Here is a 16,553-nt window from a genome sequence, read left to right as displayed (position 1 = left end):
ATGTGTTGTGTCTGCTTTTGTAGCCTGAGAGTCCTGGACTAGCTAGGGATGGAGAAATCTCTCCATCTATTCTTTTGAGAAAACACCTAGTTGAAGGTGATTTCTTAGGATTTTTGTTCCTCTTGCTTCTTGGGTTTACTGTGTTTTTAATTAAAGGCAGTTTTAAAAGTGGACTGGTGCTGTCAGCTGGGAGCCTCTGCCTGTTTGCTCTCTGGAATTCCCCAGCCTGTGTCTTCTCAGCTCTGGCACATGACTGATTGTCTTAAAGGTACCTTCAGCAGTAGTCTGCTTCTGAGCAGAGAGTTAGTAAAACTGGCAAAAAGGTGTCCTTCAATGCCACTTCTGGATACAGTCTGTGGAAACCAAAACCAGGTAAGGAAGTGCACTGGGCAGGCCACAAGTGGAGCAGGAAAGCTTCTTTTCAAACACACTCTGGAGACAATATCCAGTGATGAGTTCATGCTGATCTGAACAAGACCCTGCTGCAAAGGGGAGCTGTGCCCATCTTGGCCATCTGAGCATGCCTACTTCTTGCTGCTCTGAGTGGATACTGGAACCCATCATGTTCGAGACTGAAACCAGGTATTGCTGGCATCAAACCTTGCTGCTTCTGTTTGTAAACAAAGATGCTATGATGCTCTGGGGATTTGAACATAGTTGCTTACACATACTGGTTGAGGAATCCCCAAGATGAGATCAGGTAGCTTTTTCAGTTTGGGTCAAAAATACCACCTTTAAAGCCATTTCACTGTGTTGAAGACAGACCAAGGATCTTATCCCTCTGCATCCCGGTGGATGGAAAGGGATGTAAAATACTTCCATCCTGTTTGCCAGCAGCCTCATCTGGTTTGCGATCCTGTTAATTTGAAGTGGTACAGGCAGAGGGGAATCTGTCCTTGTGTTTAGCTTCTTTCCAGAAGAGCTGGAGCAAGTCCTTTTGCTGAGCTTGTCTGTGTCTGCCCTTTGGCTCAAGCATCTTTCTGGGGACTTCTAAGCTGTTGTTTCAGAAATGCTGTTGTTTTCTATTGTAAATCCATGTATTTTCTTTGTGTGGCCACAGATTCTTGAACAAGGGGATGATGAAATTGTTGGAAGTGAATATTGATACTTACAAAAACCACAGTTTTTTAGAAAATGCTCCTATTGGGAGGAGCAGTCTCTCTGGTGATCATTATCTTGTATCTTGTCTCTGGAGTCCTGGATAAATCCCACTGGGTAATTTCACTCTACCCCTTAAATACTTCTGTCAATGAGAAACATGCAAAGGGTTTTTTCTTGCCCTAAGCTCTTACGCAGCCCTGCTGTGAGCAGTTAGAGAGATGTCATATATTATTGATGAGCTGGGATGAGACCTTCCTTCCATTTCAAAGAAAGCAGTAATGTTTTATCTATCTGCAAGTTGAAATTCACATGAAGCAGTTTTGGGGTAGGAAGAAAATCCACCACCACAAAAAAAACCTGCCACAAAAATTGTAAAGTAACAGTTGGACTCAGTGATCTTAGAGGTCTTTTCAACCTCGACAGCTGTGTGTTTCTATGAAGTCTCTTATCTTTTCCCTCATCTACCTAAAAGTCTGAAAACAAGGGGCTAATGAAAATAACATTTTAAGGCTGTGTTCTTTCTGGATTTGCACAATCACCATGAATTTCCAGCCATAATCCACTGTGCTTGGTACTCTGTATGCACCCACAAAGGCAGTTTCTGCCCCAGAAGGATTAGAGTTGGCCTGGCCTGAAGTGAACCTTGACTGAGACAGAACATGAACTTACAGCACAATAACTAGTTTCAAGTAACTTTGTGTGTGGCTGCATTTGGGCAAGGATTTATTCCTGGAATGAGTGAAGGAGCCCTAAGTAATGTTGTCATTGATACATCTGGTTTGCCTTTGTCTTTTACAGCTAGTGATAAACACTTAAAGTTTTTCTCCTGGGCTGGCAAGAATGGGGAGAGTACCCTTGAGGAGGTGACCTTGAAGCCATTGGACTGTATTGTTTGTATTTGGCAATGACCCTCAATTATCCCAGAAGGGAATTGAGAGAGAGCTGAGGACAACCAGTGGTAATCCATCATCCCTCTCACCAAAAACTGCAGTTGTGAATCTAACAGACAGGCAGGGTATTCCTGCAGAGAGAATTTGTCTGTTGCCTGCAGTTACAGCATGTTGTTAGGAAATAAAGACTCTGAAAACATAATTTTGTGGATTTTGCAGTGTGGGATTTTTTTTCTCCCGTTCTAGTTTATCTCTGGTTTTAAGTGGGTGTAATTAAAGTGTAAGCTTTTGAAAGTCCTTGCAGCCTGTAGTTCATCTTTGCTTTCCTGCTTTGGGCAAGGACTTGGCTAATCACAGCATGACTCATTGATAACTGTGGTTGTTCAAAGTGAAGGAAACCTGGTCCTAACACACAGAACCATGTCCTACCTTGGTGGTCTGAGACTGTCTCTCCTTTCTTCCATCAAATTGCAGAGCAATCAGCGTGTTGACCTGTATAAGTGGAAGGAAGGTAATGGGGAAGTTTGCACATCTTTGCAAGGACACACACGTGTGATCAGGTGAGGAACAAGCAATGCTGTGGTCTGCTGAGTGGAAAGAGATGCATTGTTTCATAGAAGCTGAATGTTTTGGTCCTGGCTTCACTCAGGCTCTGAGCCTGTTTTTACTCACTTTGGATTGGACTGCCTTCCCATTTGGTGATGATGATATGCATGAAGTGGCTCACCCCCTCATGGCTCCCCCAATATATCAACTTAGCCCTTGATGGCTTGAATGTCATTGCCTTGGGCTGCTGTCCTTGTAAAGAGCAGCAGCCATCATCTGGGAAACAGACAGCATGTTTATGAAGTTGAATCTCAGCTGTGTTTCTGTGTGATAGCAGCTTAATTAAAGCAGGTAATCCCACAGCCCAAGTTTAGAGAGTGTTACAATGGCTCAGGGAAGATTTTTACCTCTTGTTTTAAAGTCGTATTTCAATGCTGTGTTGGAAATGCAGCTGAAGGACTGTTTTTACTCAAGCTTCTGACTGTGTAAAGTATTTGCAGCCCTTGAAATTACAGTTGTTTGGGCTGACTGGAGGCTGTTTGTGTCCCAGGTGCACTTGGTGTTCCCAACAGGGAGGCATCCCAGAGTGAGCGGTTGATGCCAAGGATGTGTGGTTACTGAGAACGCTTTGAGACAGTGTCCCTTTGCCTGGAGGGGAAAGAGCACACACACAGTAGCTGTAAAGTTCAGGGCTAGGAGGATGCTTCACTGGAATTTACTTAGAAGCATTTCATTGCTTCTTGGAATTTACTTAGAGAAATTATTAAGATCTTGATTTTTCCTTTAAAAGTTTCAGTAGATGTCATGGAGCTGCTGTGAATTTGTTGGAAAATGTACTGGCTGCTTGTGGGAAGTTGATGCAAACTCTGTGTGTGCTTTTCTTTACTGATCTATGATTTTTGTCATTGCAGTGATCTGGACTGGGCAGTGTTTGAGCCAGACCTACTGGTCACCAGTTCTGTGGACACATACATCTACATTTGGGACATCAAGTAAGAATCAGTATGTTTCTTCATTTTGGGGAAATCACTGGACTCTTTTCCATAATTATCAACTTGCAGGGCAAAGCGCGCCCTGATGGGTGCTGCTCTTTAGCTGTGTACAGGGACTTCAGCTACTTCCCATTGTCTCCAAGACAACTTCTGCTCTCCTATTTTCAAGTCAGTTCAGAGTCAGTGATGGGCAGTAGAGTGGTACAGTTAAGCTGCAATTGTCTGGCTTCACTCCCTACCCACTTCAGCTATTTCCTCAGAGGCTTTTCCTGGAGCCCAAGGGTGTTCTACTTGTTGGGGTTTTTTAGCTGAATTAGTGAGCACCATTTCATGATCCTATAGCCATTTTCTACTAAATTCGGTGATTGTTGCTGGTTCTCCCTCAGTGGTGGGAAGACTGACAATGGTATTCAGGAAGGTTTTCCTGTTTGTACCTTGCCTTGTTTCCTGGTGCTGCTTTCTGCAGGAATATTTTCAGGGTAGCAGATATTTCCAACTCTATGTCCAGATTTAAGCCCCACATTTTATACCTGAGAAGCCAGGAGCTGGCACTGCGACTGCTGGGATCTCTTGCTGGCTGTACAACTCTTTATAACCTGCAGCAAATCACTTTCTTCCTGTCTGCCTCCCTTGCTCAGTTATAATAGGAGGATAATTATATAACCCCACTGCACCAGGCTACCCGGAGGCTTGCTTAGCTCCTATGAACAAGCACTTAGATCCTTGGTTAAATGGTGCTTGAGAATGACAATATATTATTAATGTGTAATTAAAAGACATAGAGATAAAATAACTGCCGGTTGTTTTCCTGTGATACTATCTTAATACCAAGCAGAAAAAATAGAGATTTCTGAAGGTTGTTATCAAAAGTCCTCCTTTAACTCTATTGTTCCCTTCCATTGTTTTGTGTCTGTATCACTTGCTTAGAGCTGCTTCCTTAGGCAGTCTCTGAAAGCTTCTACATCCCACTAGTGCTAGGAAAGGCTCTGAGCTTGCTGTGGCACTGAGGTCCTGGCACTGCTGGCCTCCAGCAAATTAACATCCTGCTGAAGTGACTGTCTCTAATAACACCCTAGGGAGGTAGCCCTGCAGTAAGGGCACCTGGAAATTCCCCACTTAATTTTTCATACAAAATAACTTTTTGATTAAGCAGAAACTCTTAGAGGGAGAGATGCAGTCCATTCCAGAAAATGTTCTGCTTTTCAGCAAACAGAAAAAGCTGAAGACAATATTCCTTATTTTCACTGTAACTTTTCATGAAAGAGCAGGTGAATTCCTGAAGAGCAAGGCCAGGAAGTAAATTATTGCCTTGATCTATGCCCTGGCTGCTAGGAGTTGTCATGGTGCCGCACTGGTTTCTGCCATTGCGGAATTTGGTTTGTAGACAGACAGAATTTAGTCTGCACACAGCTGGGCTGATTTTCTACTAATTTTGTTATTATATGCTAGACATGAAGTTTTTGCTCTGTAGTAACTGCTCCATCTGCTTTGAATCAGGATCTGCAAAGGCTCGACAAACGCATCAGTGGCTTTTGTCGAGTGCTTCCACAGCTCTGTTTATTCCTTTAATCCTCCTTGGAAAGGCTGTTTTGTTGCTTCCTGCAGCAACAATTTGTGAGCTCTGTTTCCTTGCCTATCCAGTTGCAATATGCCAGACTTTGTGTATGTTTCTCCTCCCTCTAGTCCAGTCCAGCTCTGTCCTCTGTCCTAAACTTCCTGTTGCATGTGCTGGCAAGACAGGATCAAAGAATGGTTTGGGTTGGAAGGGACCTTAAAAATCTAGTTCCATCCCCCTGCCAAGTGCAGGGACACCTTCCAGTAGACCAGGTTGCACCAAGACCCATCCAGCCTGGCCTTGAACATTTCCAGTGTGGTTGTTGTCCTCCAGCTGGTCACCTTTATTCCATTTAATACTGGTGTCTTTTGGTAAGCAGAAGGTCCATTAAGTCCCAAGGCAGCAATAACATTAGCACTGGAATAGCAGGGAGCTCGCTGGGAAGGGTGGACTATGCTGTGTGTACTCACAGAGGCCACATTGTATTTCAGAGACACCAGGAAGCCCACAGTCTCACTTTCTGCAGTTGGTAAGTCTGATTTGTGTGATGTAGGCATTAAACAACATTTCTTTTGCATGCTCCTACTGTTACTCTTCCCTCCCTTCACACTCTAAGGCCAGGCATGGCAAAGTACAGAAGTGCCACCATGTATGATTGTCCCATGTAGGAGCAAGCTGAGCAGCTCCAGTTCACAACTCCTTTTAGAGAAGCAGAATTCAGAAGATATGTGGAGCCCCTTGAGGTTTCCAGGCATGGAGGGCAGTTATAGTACTTGGACTTGCTGCCCTGACGTTGGTGAATGGCCATGTGGAGCTTCCTCCCTGCTTTCCACCTTGCTGTGCTGCTTGTCCTGGGTTGCTTGCCTGTAATTTCCTCATGTCCTTTTATGTTTGACTGAATCAGCCAAGGAACTAAACCATGCCTCAGGCAGCTCTCTGTGCCAGCCTGTCCCCTCACTCACTCAGGGTTGGGTACAGCAGCTGGCTGTATCCACTTCCCTGCAGCACCTGCAACATGCAGGGAGCACACAGGGTGCTATCTTTGGGCTGTGCTTGTTCTGGAAAGGCTCTTGTCCTGGCTGCTGGCAAGGTGAGTGTCCAGCCCCTGCAATACCACCTGCTGGCAGGTGCTGTGTATCCGTCCTCACTGGCTGGAGCTGGGACTGGGCACAGATGATGAGCAAAATGTCCTTTCCCTGAGTTACCATCCCCAGTACTGGAGCAATCCTCACAACGTGTAACTCTCATGCTCTGCTGCTTACATCTCCTTAGGCTACACATCTGCAGCAGCTCCCGTTCCCCTCCCAGCCAGCAAACCTTTCTGTCACAGAAATGCAAAAACCTTACTGAGTCAGAGAGAAGCAGTGGTCGGTTCTGATGTCTGGGGTGAGGTTTCACGGCTGAACCAGCCCAGCAGCCTTCTCCTCAGAAAGCCTCCTTGCTTCCTTCCTTCCCCCTGTGCCTGATGCTGTTTAATGCTGGTCCAGACATTTGTGTACCCTTCAGTGAGTGGATCAAATCAATCAACTGGCAGTCTATTTGCAGCTTTTTATCCCTCAAAATAGCTTTTAGCCAGGTTGTCAGGATGAATCTGCTCACCATGCAGCAGGAGGTGGGTAGTAGAGGTGAGGAGTAGCAGCAGGCTGAGATCTGTTCAGCTTTCTCATGGATCTCACCTTTCTGATAGCTCAAAAGGTTTGAAAATACTGGTGGAATAAGGATGAGCAGATGCATTATGCTTACAATACCTGAGCAATCCACATTAACTGGACCTGTGCTTCGTTTCTATTAGAAATAACAACCCATTGTCTGATTTGACTGAGTCCCTCATGATATCACATATAAGTCATATCTAGACCATCATCTGGTTTCTTTACAGTGTCATTGGTGTCTTTGATTTCTGTGGTGTATTTTGACAGATGGACCTTCTGGTCCACCCAGTCAGTCCACCTCCAGCTAGCCACACCCAAGGTCACCTGCACTGCAGCTTTCTCCTACACCCGTATTTTAATCATAGATCAATAGCACTAGTTGCCTATGTAGCAGCTGATAGTATGGGGGGTGGTGGGGAGATGAAACAGGCCCTAAGCATCTAGAAATAACTTGAATAAAAAGAGGGGATTTGGGAAGGAGGTGATGAACTTACATTTCTGGTCTGGAGGAGGTTGTTCCATTGGAGCTAATGGACCATGAGTATTCTAATCAGGTACAGCCCCTGGCTAGAAGATGTGATAAAGAGCTCTAGGAATGCAACTGGAACACTTGCTTTGCTGTCCTGTGGGTACAAATGATACACTGAGGAACCAGCAGTTAATAATTTTCATGGCAACCTTTATGCTGGCTTCTGGGATATCCTTCCTCTGAACTGTCTTTCCTGGCCTAAGAGCAGCTCTAGGTCCAGGTGATGGGACTACTGTGCTGTTTTCTCTTTAATTGCTTGTTTTGGCCTGCTCTATTTTTACTGCAGCTGGAGCTTCCCAGGTGAAATGGAACAAGAAAAATGCCAACTGTTTAGCAACAAGCCATGATGGGGATGTTCGAATATGGGACAAAAGGGTAAGCTGAGGGATTTTTGAGCTATCTGTACATATTCCCACCTACCCAGTACAGATACTCCTCTGGTGACAGATGAATACTGAGGAAATGTGTACTACTTTATCCCAGATCTCTCTTGTGGGTCAGTTTAAACTAGAGAGAATTTGGAGTCCAAGAGCCTGAAGAGAGCATGTAGGTAGCCTCTTCCTCAGAGACTGTTCCTATTAACATTTTCCATTTGATCTCATAGTACTTAACTGTTTAACTGAGCATAAAGCGTGGTTAGGGCTGTACTTGGTGTCTGGAATTTGCCATACCTTCACAGGATTTTTTCTTCAGCTACTTCTGCTGAGCTATTTGCCATTCCCCAGCAGGGGTGGTTGTTCTAACTGTCTTGCCCTGGTTAAAGTGTCTCTTTTTTATGCCAGAGAACGAGACCAAATTTCAGGTGTCCTGTGCTGAGAAGGACAGTGTCTCTCCTTGCAGAAACCCAGCACTGCAGTGGAGTATTTGGCAGCTCATCTCTCCAAAATCCATGGTTTGGACTGGCATCCTGACAATGAGTATACACTGGCCACTTCCAGCCAGGACAACTCTGTCAGGGTAAGTGTTGTTTCTGCGATTCCTTCTACGAATTGGGAGTAGGAAGGATGGTGGAGCAGATCCCCTTCTGCTGCTGCTGAAGTTTTGGGGAGTGCTTTGCCATTGGCAAGATCTGGATCTTTATTGTTTGGTTTCTGGCCACCTGGTGTGTTGAGCCAGAACTGCACTTTCAGAGCAGGCAGAGGTCATTGAAGAATGGGTGTACATATGTTTGCCACATATGTGGTGATTAGGGCAGTACTGAAACTGAAAACAACTGCCTCTGCCTGTTGCTTGCCAGAAAGGAACAGACCACACATGCTGGAAGAGCCTTTTTTCTGAAATGCATGTTGCCAGCCTCAAGCTGATTACAGCAACTTGTGGGGAGACATACTTCAGCCCCTAGAGTTTCCGAAGTCATGTTGAACAGGACTATCAATAAGAGACTGCCTGCAAGCACTGCTGTGCAGGGCCTCTTACTTGGGAGAAAATAGTGTGCTTTGTATGTCAGCCAAGTGGAGTTCATTCACATTGAGCTAAGCTCTGAGGCAATTGATGTGTATTCTAGCAAAGCAAAAGGTTAGATTCTTCATTAGAAAATTAGCAGTAACAGCAGGGTGGGCCTGCCTCCAGCCTGGACTGGCATGTTGGCTGGCAGCCTGCAGGGTACCTTGTAACTCTGAAAGCCCAAGCAGGCTGCCTGTCTCCCTGCTCTAATTACTCAAGCTATGATCACTGTGAATATGACCCCAAGTAACTCATTTTCTAAGGGATGCTGCCAGCTGCTGATAGCTTGGTATTTGTCCTTTGGGGCCGTCTCTGCTGTTAATGAATGGGATTACTAATGATGCTGTGGGCACCCTGGCATGCTTTTTGGTCTGTTCTATCTGCAAGTCACATGGAAAACTACAGTCTGAAAGTATAGCCAGCTGACTCCTGCCTTTGCTTGCCTTTCTCTTGGTTTGTTGCTTTTTTTTTCAAGTTCTGGGATTACCGTCAGCCTCGGAAATACCTCAATATCCTTCCCTGCCAGGTTCCCGTCTGGAAGGCAAGATACACGGTGAGTGAGAAACTCCCACCAGTTCCACTTGTGCTCTGAGAAGAACGCGCAAAGAGACATTAAATAAAGAGCTGCCATAGGATTTCTCACCAGTTCTACTTGTGGACATTGTTAAGTTGATTTTAAAAATCCTTCTTGGTGCCTAAAAGGTATAGAAAAGCAACATCCAAGTGGGGGCATTCAGGAGAAGGAGTGAGCAAGCACCTACCCAAGTGAAGCTGAGGCTCTTAACATCAATCATAATCCTCAGAGATCTGAGTGTGGCCTGAAGCCTGTGCTGTGCCTTGAATCTTGATCCCCTTTTCCTGTCCAAAATGAGGAGTGTAGGATTGGTTTCCATGTTCCTCTGAGCATCGTGACCCTGAAGAGCTGCTAGGGCTCAGTTCCCAGGTAGCAGTTCTTGCAGCTCCAGGCAGACTGCAGTAAGGATTCCCAGTGAAAAGTCAGTGGTGAAATTCCTCCAGCCTCACAGATGAAAAGTGAGGAAGCAGCAGAAGGAAGTTGCTCATCTTAAGTGAGCTGCATTGAGTGTCTCAGTGTACTACATCTTACCCCTTGAAACAGTTTTTTTGCACAGCAATTGCCTTGGACCTTCCCAGGTTTTGGCCTGGTTCTGTTTTGTGCTGAGCTCATTTAAAACCTTCATATTCGTGTTGGTGGGAAAAGGGAAAAATGAGTGTGATAATAGCAGCATAACTCTCCCTGGCTAACTGGAAAGGTGTTTCTCTCCAAGCCTTTCAGCAATGGACTGGTGACAGTGATGGTCCCCCAACTCCGTCGGGAAAACAGTCTCCTCCTCTGGAATGTCTTTGACCTGAACACGCCTGTCCACACTTTTGTGGGACATGATGATGTGGTGCTGGAGTTTCAGTGGAGGAAGCAGAAAGAAGGTGAGTTGAGGGTTGAATGTGCTGTCTTCCCTACACTGTGGCTGTCAGTTAACTAAGGGTGTGGAGACCTGGCTCCTGATTGCAAGGCTGTTGCTTTTTTAGTCTTGCCTTTCCTTCAAGTATCTCCTGCCCATCTTCATGCCCTCCACTGCCCCCCCTCAAAGTACAGCTGTTCTGAACTGGTTTTATGGCAGTGCTTACAGAAGCACTGCCTTGTTTCCATGCTAACAAAGCAAATCTACCAAATGCTGAGTGGGTCAGTGGTGACTCTCATTGCTTCCACTCTCCTGGGAGTCTCTTCTTAACTTCCAGAGTAAATTGTGCAAATTATTAGATAGGTGCCTGAGTGCAGGTACCCTTTCCCTGCTCAGAGCTGCAGGTTAACCAGTTAACTCCTCATATCATGACCTGGATCAGCAGCCTCCAGCATATCCCAGACCACAGACCCAGCAAGCCCTTCTTAATTTGTATGCTGGCCAAGACAAGGGAGGAATAACATGGGATAGAGAGTCTGCTGCTAGAGTTCAGTCCTGACTGAATTTTCTAGTGTAAGCAGCTAAGAATAGGAGATTCCATACCAGAGGTTGCATAACCGTGCAGAGCACAGCTTTGTTTCCAGCACCTCAGCTGCCACTGACAGAATGTGCATGTCTGGCTTTGGTGTCACTTGTGCTACAGCTTTGCAGTGCTGCATAAAAGTGCTGGTCCAGCCCTCTGCCATCAGCTGCTGGGGCCATTCAGTTAAGTCACCTCCTTCTCCATTACTTGATTTTCCTCTTTCAAAAAGAGGAGAGCAATGGAGAACTGTGTTAGGATCTGGAGGCACAGTCCAAATCAATTTGTGAACATTTCAGCAGACTTGAGCTACAGTTGGTTGTCTTGGCTGAGTTAATAGATACATACCCGGGATTGGATGGCTTGCTTGTCTCAAGCAACATGTATCAATCACACAAACATTCCAAGTCTGCTCCAGTGTGGAGACAACCAAGATAGCACAAATTTCCTTCCACAGTCTGTTGCGCTGTATTTAGACAGCCCCTATGCCTCAGCAGAGGGGTGTAGGAAGCAGCTGTGCAGCAGCAAATTCTTAAGCATAGCAGCTATTTGACAAGGGAAACTTAAAACTGTATCACAAGACATAAACATGGACATAAATAGGTCTGTGTACCTCTGCCTGTTGATATTATGTGGTTAGATTTATTCCCTTACAACCTGAACTTGGCATCATCCAACTGTTTCAGAAGCAAGAAGAGGAATGGCAGAACCACCTTCTCATTGCTTAAAAATACTTTAAAACATCTACGTCTTGAAACAGGCTTGATGAATTAGAAGATATTTTCACTTTACAGTTATAGTTGAGAAACGTTTCTTTTTACCATACTATTTCTTCTACTTAAATAAATATTGTTGTGGGTCTTCTTTATTCCTGGTTGTGTCACATTCATTATTGCTTTGTGCTTTTGGCCTGTAAATCACAGCCAGTTTAGAGGTGTGTTAACTGTGGTGTGGGGAGGCACAAAGGTTTATGTACCTGGGTCAATCAAAGCAGAAAAGGACTTGCTCTGCCTTTCAGTTTGTGCCTTATCCATTTGGATGTGCCTTCTGGCTCGTTTAAATCTGTTTACTCTAAACTGAGATAGTCTCTGCTTTCCAGTGGGGTCTCTAATTGTTTCTGTCCTCTTTAGGCTCTAAAGATTACCAGCTGGTTACGTGGTCCCGGGATCAGACCCTGCGCATGTGGCGGATTGACTCTCAGTTGCAGAGGGTATGTGGGCACTCTGGCTCTTGAACCATAGACAGATTTCTTACAGGCTGGATTCACGTCCCCTTCCTTGCACTCCCAATCACTCCTCTGGTATCACAGAGCTGCAGACACAGAAGCCAGCTGCTGCTTCACTTTCCTCTACAGATCCAGCCCAAAAACATCCCCAAGGAGATCTGTGATGGGTCTTCTCTTTTAAGCCTGTGTCTCAAAAGTTTCTGTGTCTGTGCAAGGCTGCTTTGTTGTCTGACATTAAGTGCAGAAGTTTGTTTGGAGAAGGTGGAGGGCAGTTACTGCCTGCATTGCCTCTAAAATGCTGCGTCCATGGCTACAAGACTGTATTTCTTGGTTGTTTAGGTGCCAGGTAAATGTAGGGATTGTACCCTCCTCTACCTCCCCTTGTGTCCATTGCTTCTAAGCCTGGGGTGGGTGGTCTGAGTGTTTGGGTCTGCAGCAGTTACAGGTTCTGATGTAATTACTAGAATAGCTGTGCTGGCTCATACCAGAGGTTCATATGGCCACAATGGGCCACATGGCCATGTCACATCTTCAGCTGATGTCTTGGGAGGGGATAAGAAGGAGGCAGGCATGGAACGATGCTTTTCTCAAATGTCCTGTCAGCCTCCTGCCATTTGCAACTTATAGGCTCATTGAGTCTGTCATCTTTCTATGTGATGGAGCTTGATGATTGTCACTTCCATAGACATGTTCTGTTTTTTCTTGGACCTTTATAAATTTTTGTCACCTTAAACACCATAACAGCAAGGAGTTTCATGGTTTTTCTGCGTGTTGTGTGGTAAACCAGCTCATTTGTTTATTTTGCCACCTAATTTTATTCTATTGAAGATTAAGTGAGTCATATTCTCTACATATGTGCTACTGATGATTCTGTAGGCCTCCATCATATCCTTCTCAGCCACCTCCTTTTTCAAGTCAAAAGGTCTTGATTTAATTCATCCTTTGTACTACAACTTTGATTATCCTTTTGCCTTTCATGACCCTTTTTCAGTTCTAGTATATACCTTCGGTGATGGGGATCTGAGCTTTGTTTTTTTCCAGAGAATTCTCAGTACTCAGTTCAGTTTGTAAATTGTTTGGCATAATTCCATGAAATCATCAGCTTAGTCTGGCTTCTACCTCTTGTTCCCTCAGCTTGCCATTTTTCCCAATGTATGTTGCTTTATATTTATCTGAGCCAAAGTTCATCTTTCATTTTAATACAGTTACTCTTGTAAGGTCCTTCTGTGATTGTTTGCCGTCAGCCACACTTGTTACTGCCCTGAAAAACTTGGTGGCATCAGCAAACCTGGTCATGTCACTATTCACCTCCTATTCCAGGTTTTTAATGAATATGTTGAGAAGCATGTGTCCCAGCACAGATCCTGCAGGAGTCCTGCAGGTCTGTAACAAACTTTCTCTGTGAAAAATGACCCTTTACTCCTACCTGATATATTTGTCAACATTTGATTTCTTTCCTGTCTTTAAATCAATAGTTTGTTCATGTCAGAGCCTTTATTTTTCCTCTACTGGCTCCCACTCTTTTGTCCTTGTCTTTGTCTGGATCAAACTACACACATGATGGCATGTTGCTGGTGACCAATGCTGTAATTTGCTACATCACACCATTATCCTCTCTCTTCCCTTCATCTTCCCAGTTTTCTTGTGCTGAACTTAAAATCCAGGGGTTTATAGTCTCATTTTGATACAGGACCTAGAACAGTAAGGGCCCCTTGTGTGCACCTGGGTCTCTAGATCCTACTGGAGTGTAAATGTCAACTACAGAAAGTGTGCTACTATTAAATTTGATCTAAAAAATTAAACAAGTTTTAACAAATTAATTCAAGGAATTAATGTAATATCAGTTTTAGTTTTGACTAAAGGTAAGCCTCTATTTCTTAGCCAGGCCCTGTCAATTAAGTGGCTTTTAAAGTGAGCAGGAGATTTGGCCAGGCTCTCTGAGGTGACAGAGTTGAGGGTGCTGGAAAGTGAAAGATCACCTGTCTTTGTCACAGGAACAGTACAGTCTTAGTCATGACTTTGCGTGGATAGACCTACCTTGCAAATCCATCTGTCTGGAGAAGTGAGTTGTTTAGTGGTGGCTCTTCCCACAGCTTGGATTCTCTTGTGTAGCATGTGGGTGTGTTTGTTCTTTTCAGCTCTGTGCTAATGATATCCTGGATGGAGTTGAGGACCTCATTGATGGGATTTCTCATCTGCCAGAGCCAGACAAGACCCTTCACCCCCAGGAGGCGGAGCCCCAGCATAACTCTGGACATGGGGATGAGGAAGGTGAGAGAAGTGATGGCTTGTGGAACCTCAGCTTGTGGTGGCTTGGTGGCTCAACTTGATGGCTTGTGGTGGGAAGAAGATATATCTTGGCATAAGAAAACATAGGCAAAGCACAACCTGCTGCTGTTTGAGAGGTTAATGGATTCCTCATCAGGGAGGAGGAGAAACATTAGGGATTCCTCAGGATGGTCCTCCCAAGTTTTTTCTCTTCTAATGCAATGATTCTAGCTGTAAAATGAAGCTCTTCCTTGTCATGATTTTCATTTAATTGCATGCTTTCTAGGTTGTAGTTGTGGCTTGTTGCCAAAAGTAAGACAATCAGAATGTAGGTTCTACCTTTTGAGAAGATAGATTAAAGCCAAGAGATGAACCCACAGAAGAGGAGTGTGTGAGTAAGGCACTCTGACACAAGCTGCTTATATCACACCTGGTACCTAAACAATTCTGCTGGGGGGTCACTGTGTGAACTGATCTAACAAGGGGGTGTTTTCTGGTGTCTTCACCAGATGTAGATATGGAGACAGGTCATAAAGTTTTGTTCATGAGAGGTGGCTGAAGGCTGGCAGAGCAGAGGGAGAGGGATAATATCCCTGGCATCTGAGATACAGAGGGGGTGGATGTGAGATACTTTGACAGAAAGTATTTATTTGTCCCTACAGAAAAGAAGGTATGCAAGGAAGGAACATAAAGGAGGGTTTGTGTGACTAAGGCTGTGGCCAGGTTAAACATTCAGGGTTAGTGTTTGAACAGTGTAAGTACAAGATGCTGTTATAGCATCACATGGTGATGTGCATGGAAAAAAGTTATCTAAAGGGATTTCTGCAGCTACAATGAGGAAGAAGAATTGGGTGCACCAATGCCTTTATGTCAATTTGGGTTTAAATTCACAGCTCCTTTCAGTGTTGTAGCTGTGCCACAATGGATCCCCATGTGATGGGTGTATGGGGATGCAATTTGATTCACCCTTTGGCTTGCCAATGAACTACAGAGAAGGGGAGAAAGTGGTGTAATGTCTGTCCCTTCAATAAAGGAGCAGTTGTGAGGTCCCTTAGTGAAAGCATCTCTTCCTAACTAAAAGTTTTTTGCTCAGAAATTGCCAGTGAAGTTCCTCTCTGCCTCCTGTCCTGTGTGTCAGCAGAACAAGTTTCTGAAAGCCATCAGAACTTCTGTCTATGTCAGGGTTCTATAAGATGATAGAAAAAGCCCCAGATACCTGTGCTCCCCATGAGCAGTGCTTCTGGAGCAGCACAATCTCTCTTGCTCCTGCTGGGAGCATTCTCATTTTGGCTGCCTGACCTCTCTTTTTTCCACAGGAGAGAGTTAACTCTTCCACTGTCCCTGAAGAGGCACATACAACCATCCCATGTGGTTTGTTCTTTGGTTCAGACTGTTATGGTTTTTCTCATGGCCAAAAGGAATGAAATAGCTTTTCTGTAGCAGGGTAGATGTTGCTGCAAATAACATGACTGCAGGATTAGTGCATAAGCAAATTCCTAGGTAGGAATTTCAGTTCTTTCTAGCCAAAAAGCTATTATGGACTGTTGATGTTTCATCCTGGGGGTGGCTGCATTTCAGCTGCAGACAAAGCCTCCATGTTATTTTAGTAAAGCACTTTGGGGGATCTTTTGAAGAGATCAATGCTCTGCAGGTGAATGAGAGAGCCCCAGCTGTGCCTTTGCTGCACAGCTCTTGCTGCTGCTTATAGAGGAGCTTTAGGAATCTGTACCAGTGTGTGGCTTTGGAGGATTAAAAACTAATTGGAAGGGAATGGGAGGAGAAGACAAAGGGAGGGTATTGCCCATACTGGGAACCTTAGAGATGGCTTTTCAGTAAGCTATGTGGCATCTTGAGCTAGAAATAATTCTCTTCCCTGAGAGCCACTGATCTTCCTTTAATCTCCTTTTCAGCTCCCTTTTCTGGAATATATCTAAGTGCTGTAATAGAATTGCAAACAAGAATGATTGGCTAAGCATCCAACCTATCCAAATCCAGCAGCTCACTGGGTAGTGGTAATACCAGATATTTGTCCCTGCAGCAAAGTCAGTAACTTCTAGGCAAATGCTTATAAAAAGTCAACTTCTTGCATTTCTTTTCATTTGTTTTTGCTGGGAGTAGTCTGTGCAATGTGATATTGCAAGTGTGAGAATGACAGCTGAAAAATCAGGACTTCTCTTGTGTCCTTGGAACCATCATCAAAAAATAATATTTGACCTTCTTAAGAAGTGGTGCCACAGCAAAACGCCCTTACAGAGGTACACAGCAAGAAACGAGGCAAAACCCAGGCACAACCACAGGCAGATTCTTCTGAATTCTGAATTCTTCTGAAACTCAGTGAAGTTTGTTATCTCAAC

General features: G+C 44.6%; 1 protein-coding gene across 3 annotated transcripts in view; it reads left to right on the top strand.

Moving 5' to 3' along the window:
• WDR59 (WD repeat domain 59) overlaps positions 1 to 16,553 on the top strand; it is a 49,034-nt gene that overhangs the window by 6,987 nt on the left and 25,494 nt on the right. For all 3 annotated transcript variants that reach the window (XM_088062333.1, XM_088062332.1, XM_088062334.1), the window contains exons 4-12: positions 2,466 to 2,551; positions 3,449 to 3,529; positions 5,576 to 5,613; positions 7,552 to 7,640; positions 8,106 to 8,222; positions 9,184 to 9,261; positions 9,995 to 10,151; positions 11,837 to 11,916; positions 14,070 to 14,202. In XM_088062333.1, coding sequence (XP_087918459.1) covers positions 2,466 to 2,551; positions 3,449 to 3,529; positions 5,576 to 5,613; positions 7,552 to 7,640; positions 8,106 to 8,222; positions 9,184 to 9,261; positions 9,995 to 10,151; positions 11,837 to 11,916; positions 14,070 to 14,202 — 859 coding nt within the window. The remainder of the gene's footprint in view (positions 1 to 2,465; positions 2,552 to 3,448; positions 3,530 to 5,575; positions 5,614 to 7,551; positions 7,641 to 8,105; positions 8,223 to 9,183; positions 9,262 to 9,994; positions 10,152 to 11,836; positions 11,917 to 14,069; positions 14,203 to 16,553) is intronic.

The sequence above is a fragment of the Pseudopodoces humilis genome, chromosome 14 (assembly GCF_049639895.1).
Source record: "Pseudopodoces humilis isolate 2021_Gansu_Grassland_sample_001 chromosome 14, ASM4963989v1, whole genome shotgun sequence".
NCBI classification, from domain to species: Eukaryota; Metazoa; Chordata; class Aves; order Passeriformes; family Paridae; genus Pseudopodoces; species Pseudopodoces humilis.
The sequence above is the reverse complement of the archived record's forward strand: the minus strand, read 5'-3'. Positions and strand labels throughout refer to the sequence as shown.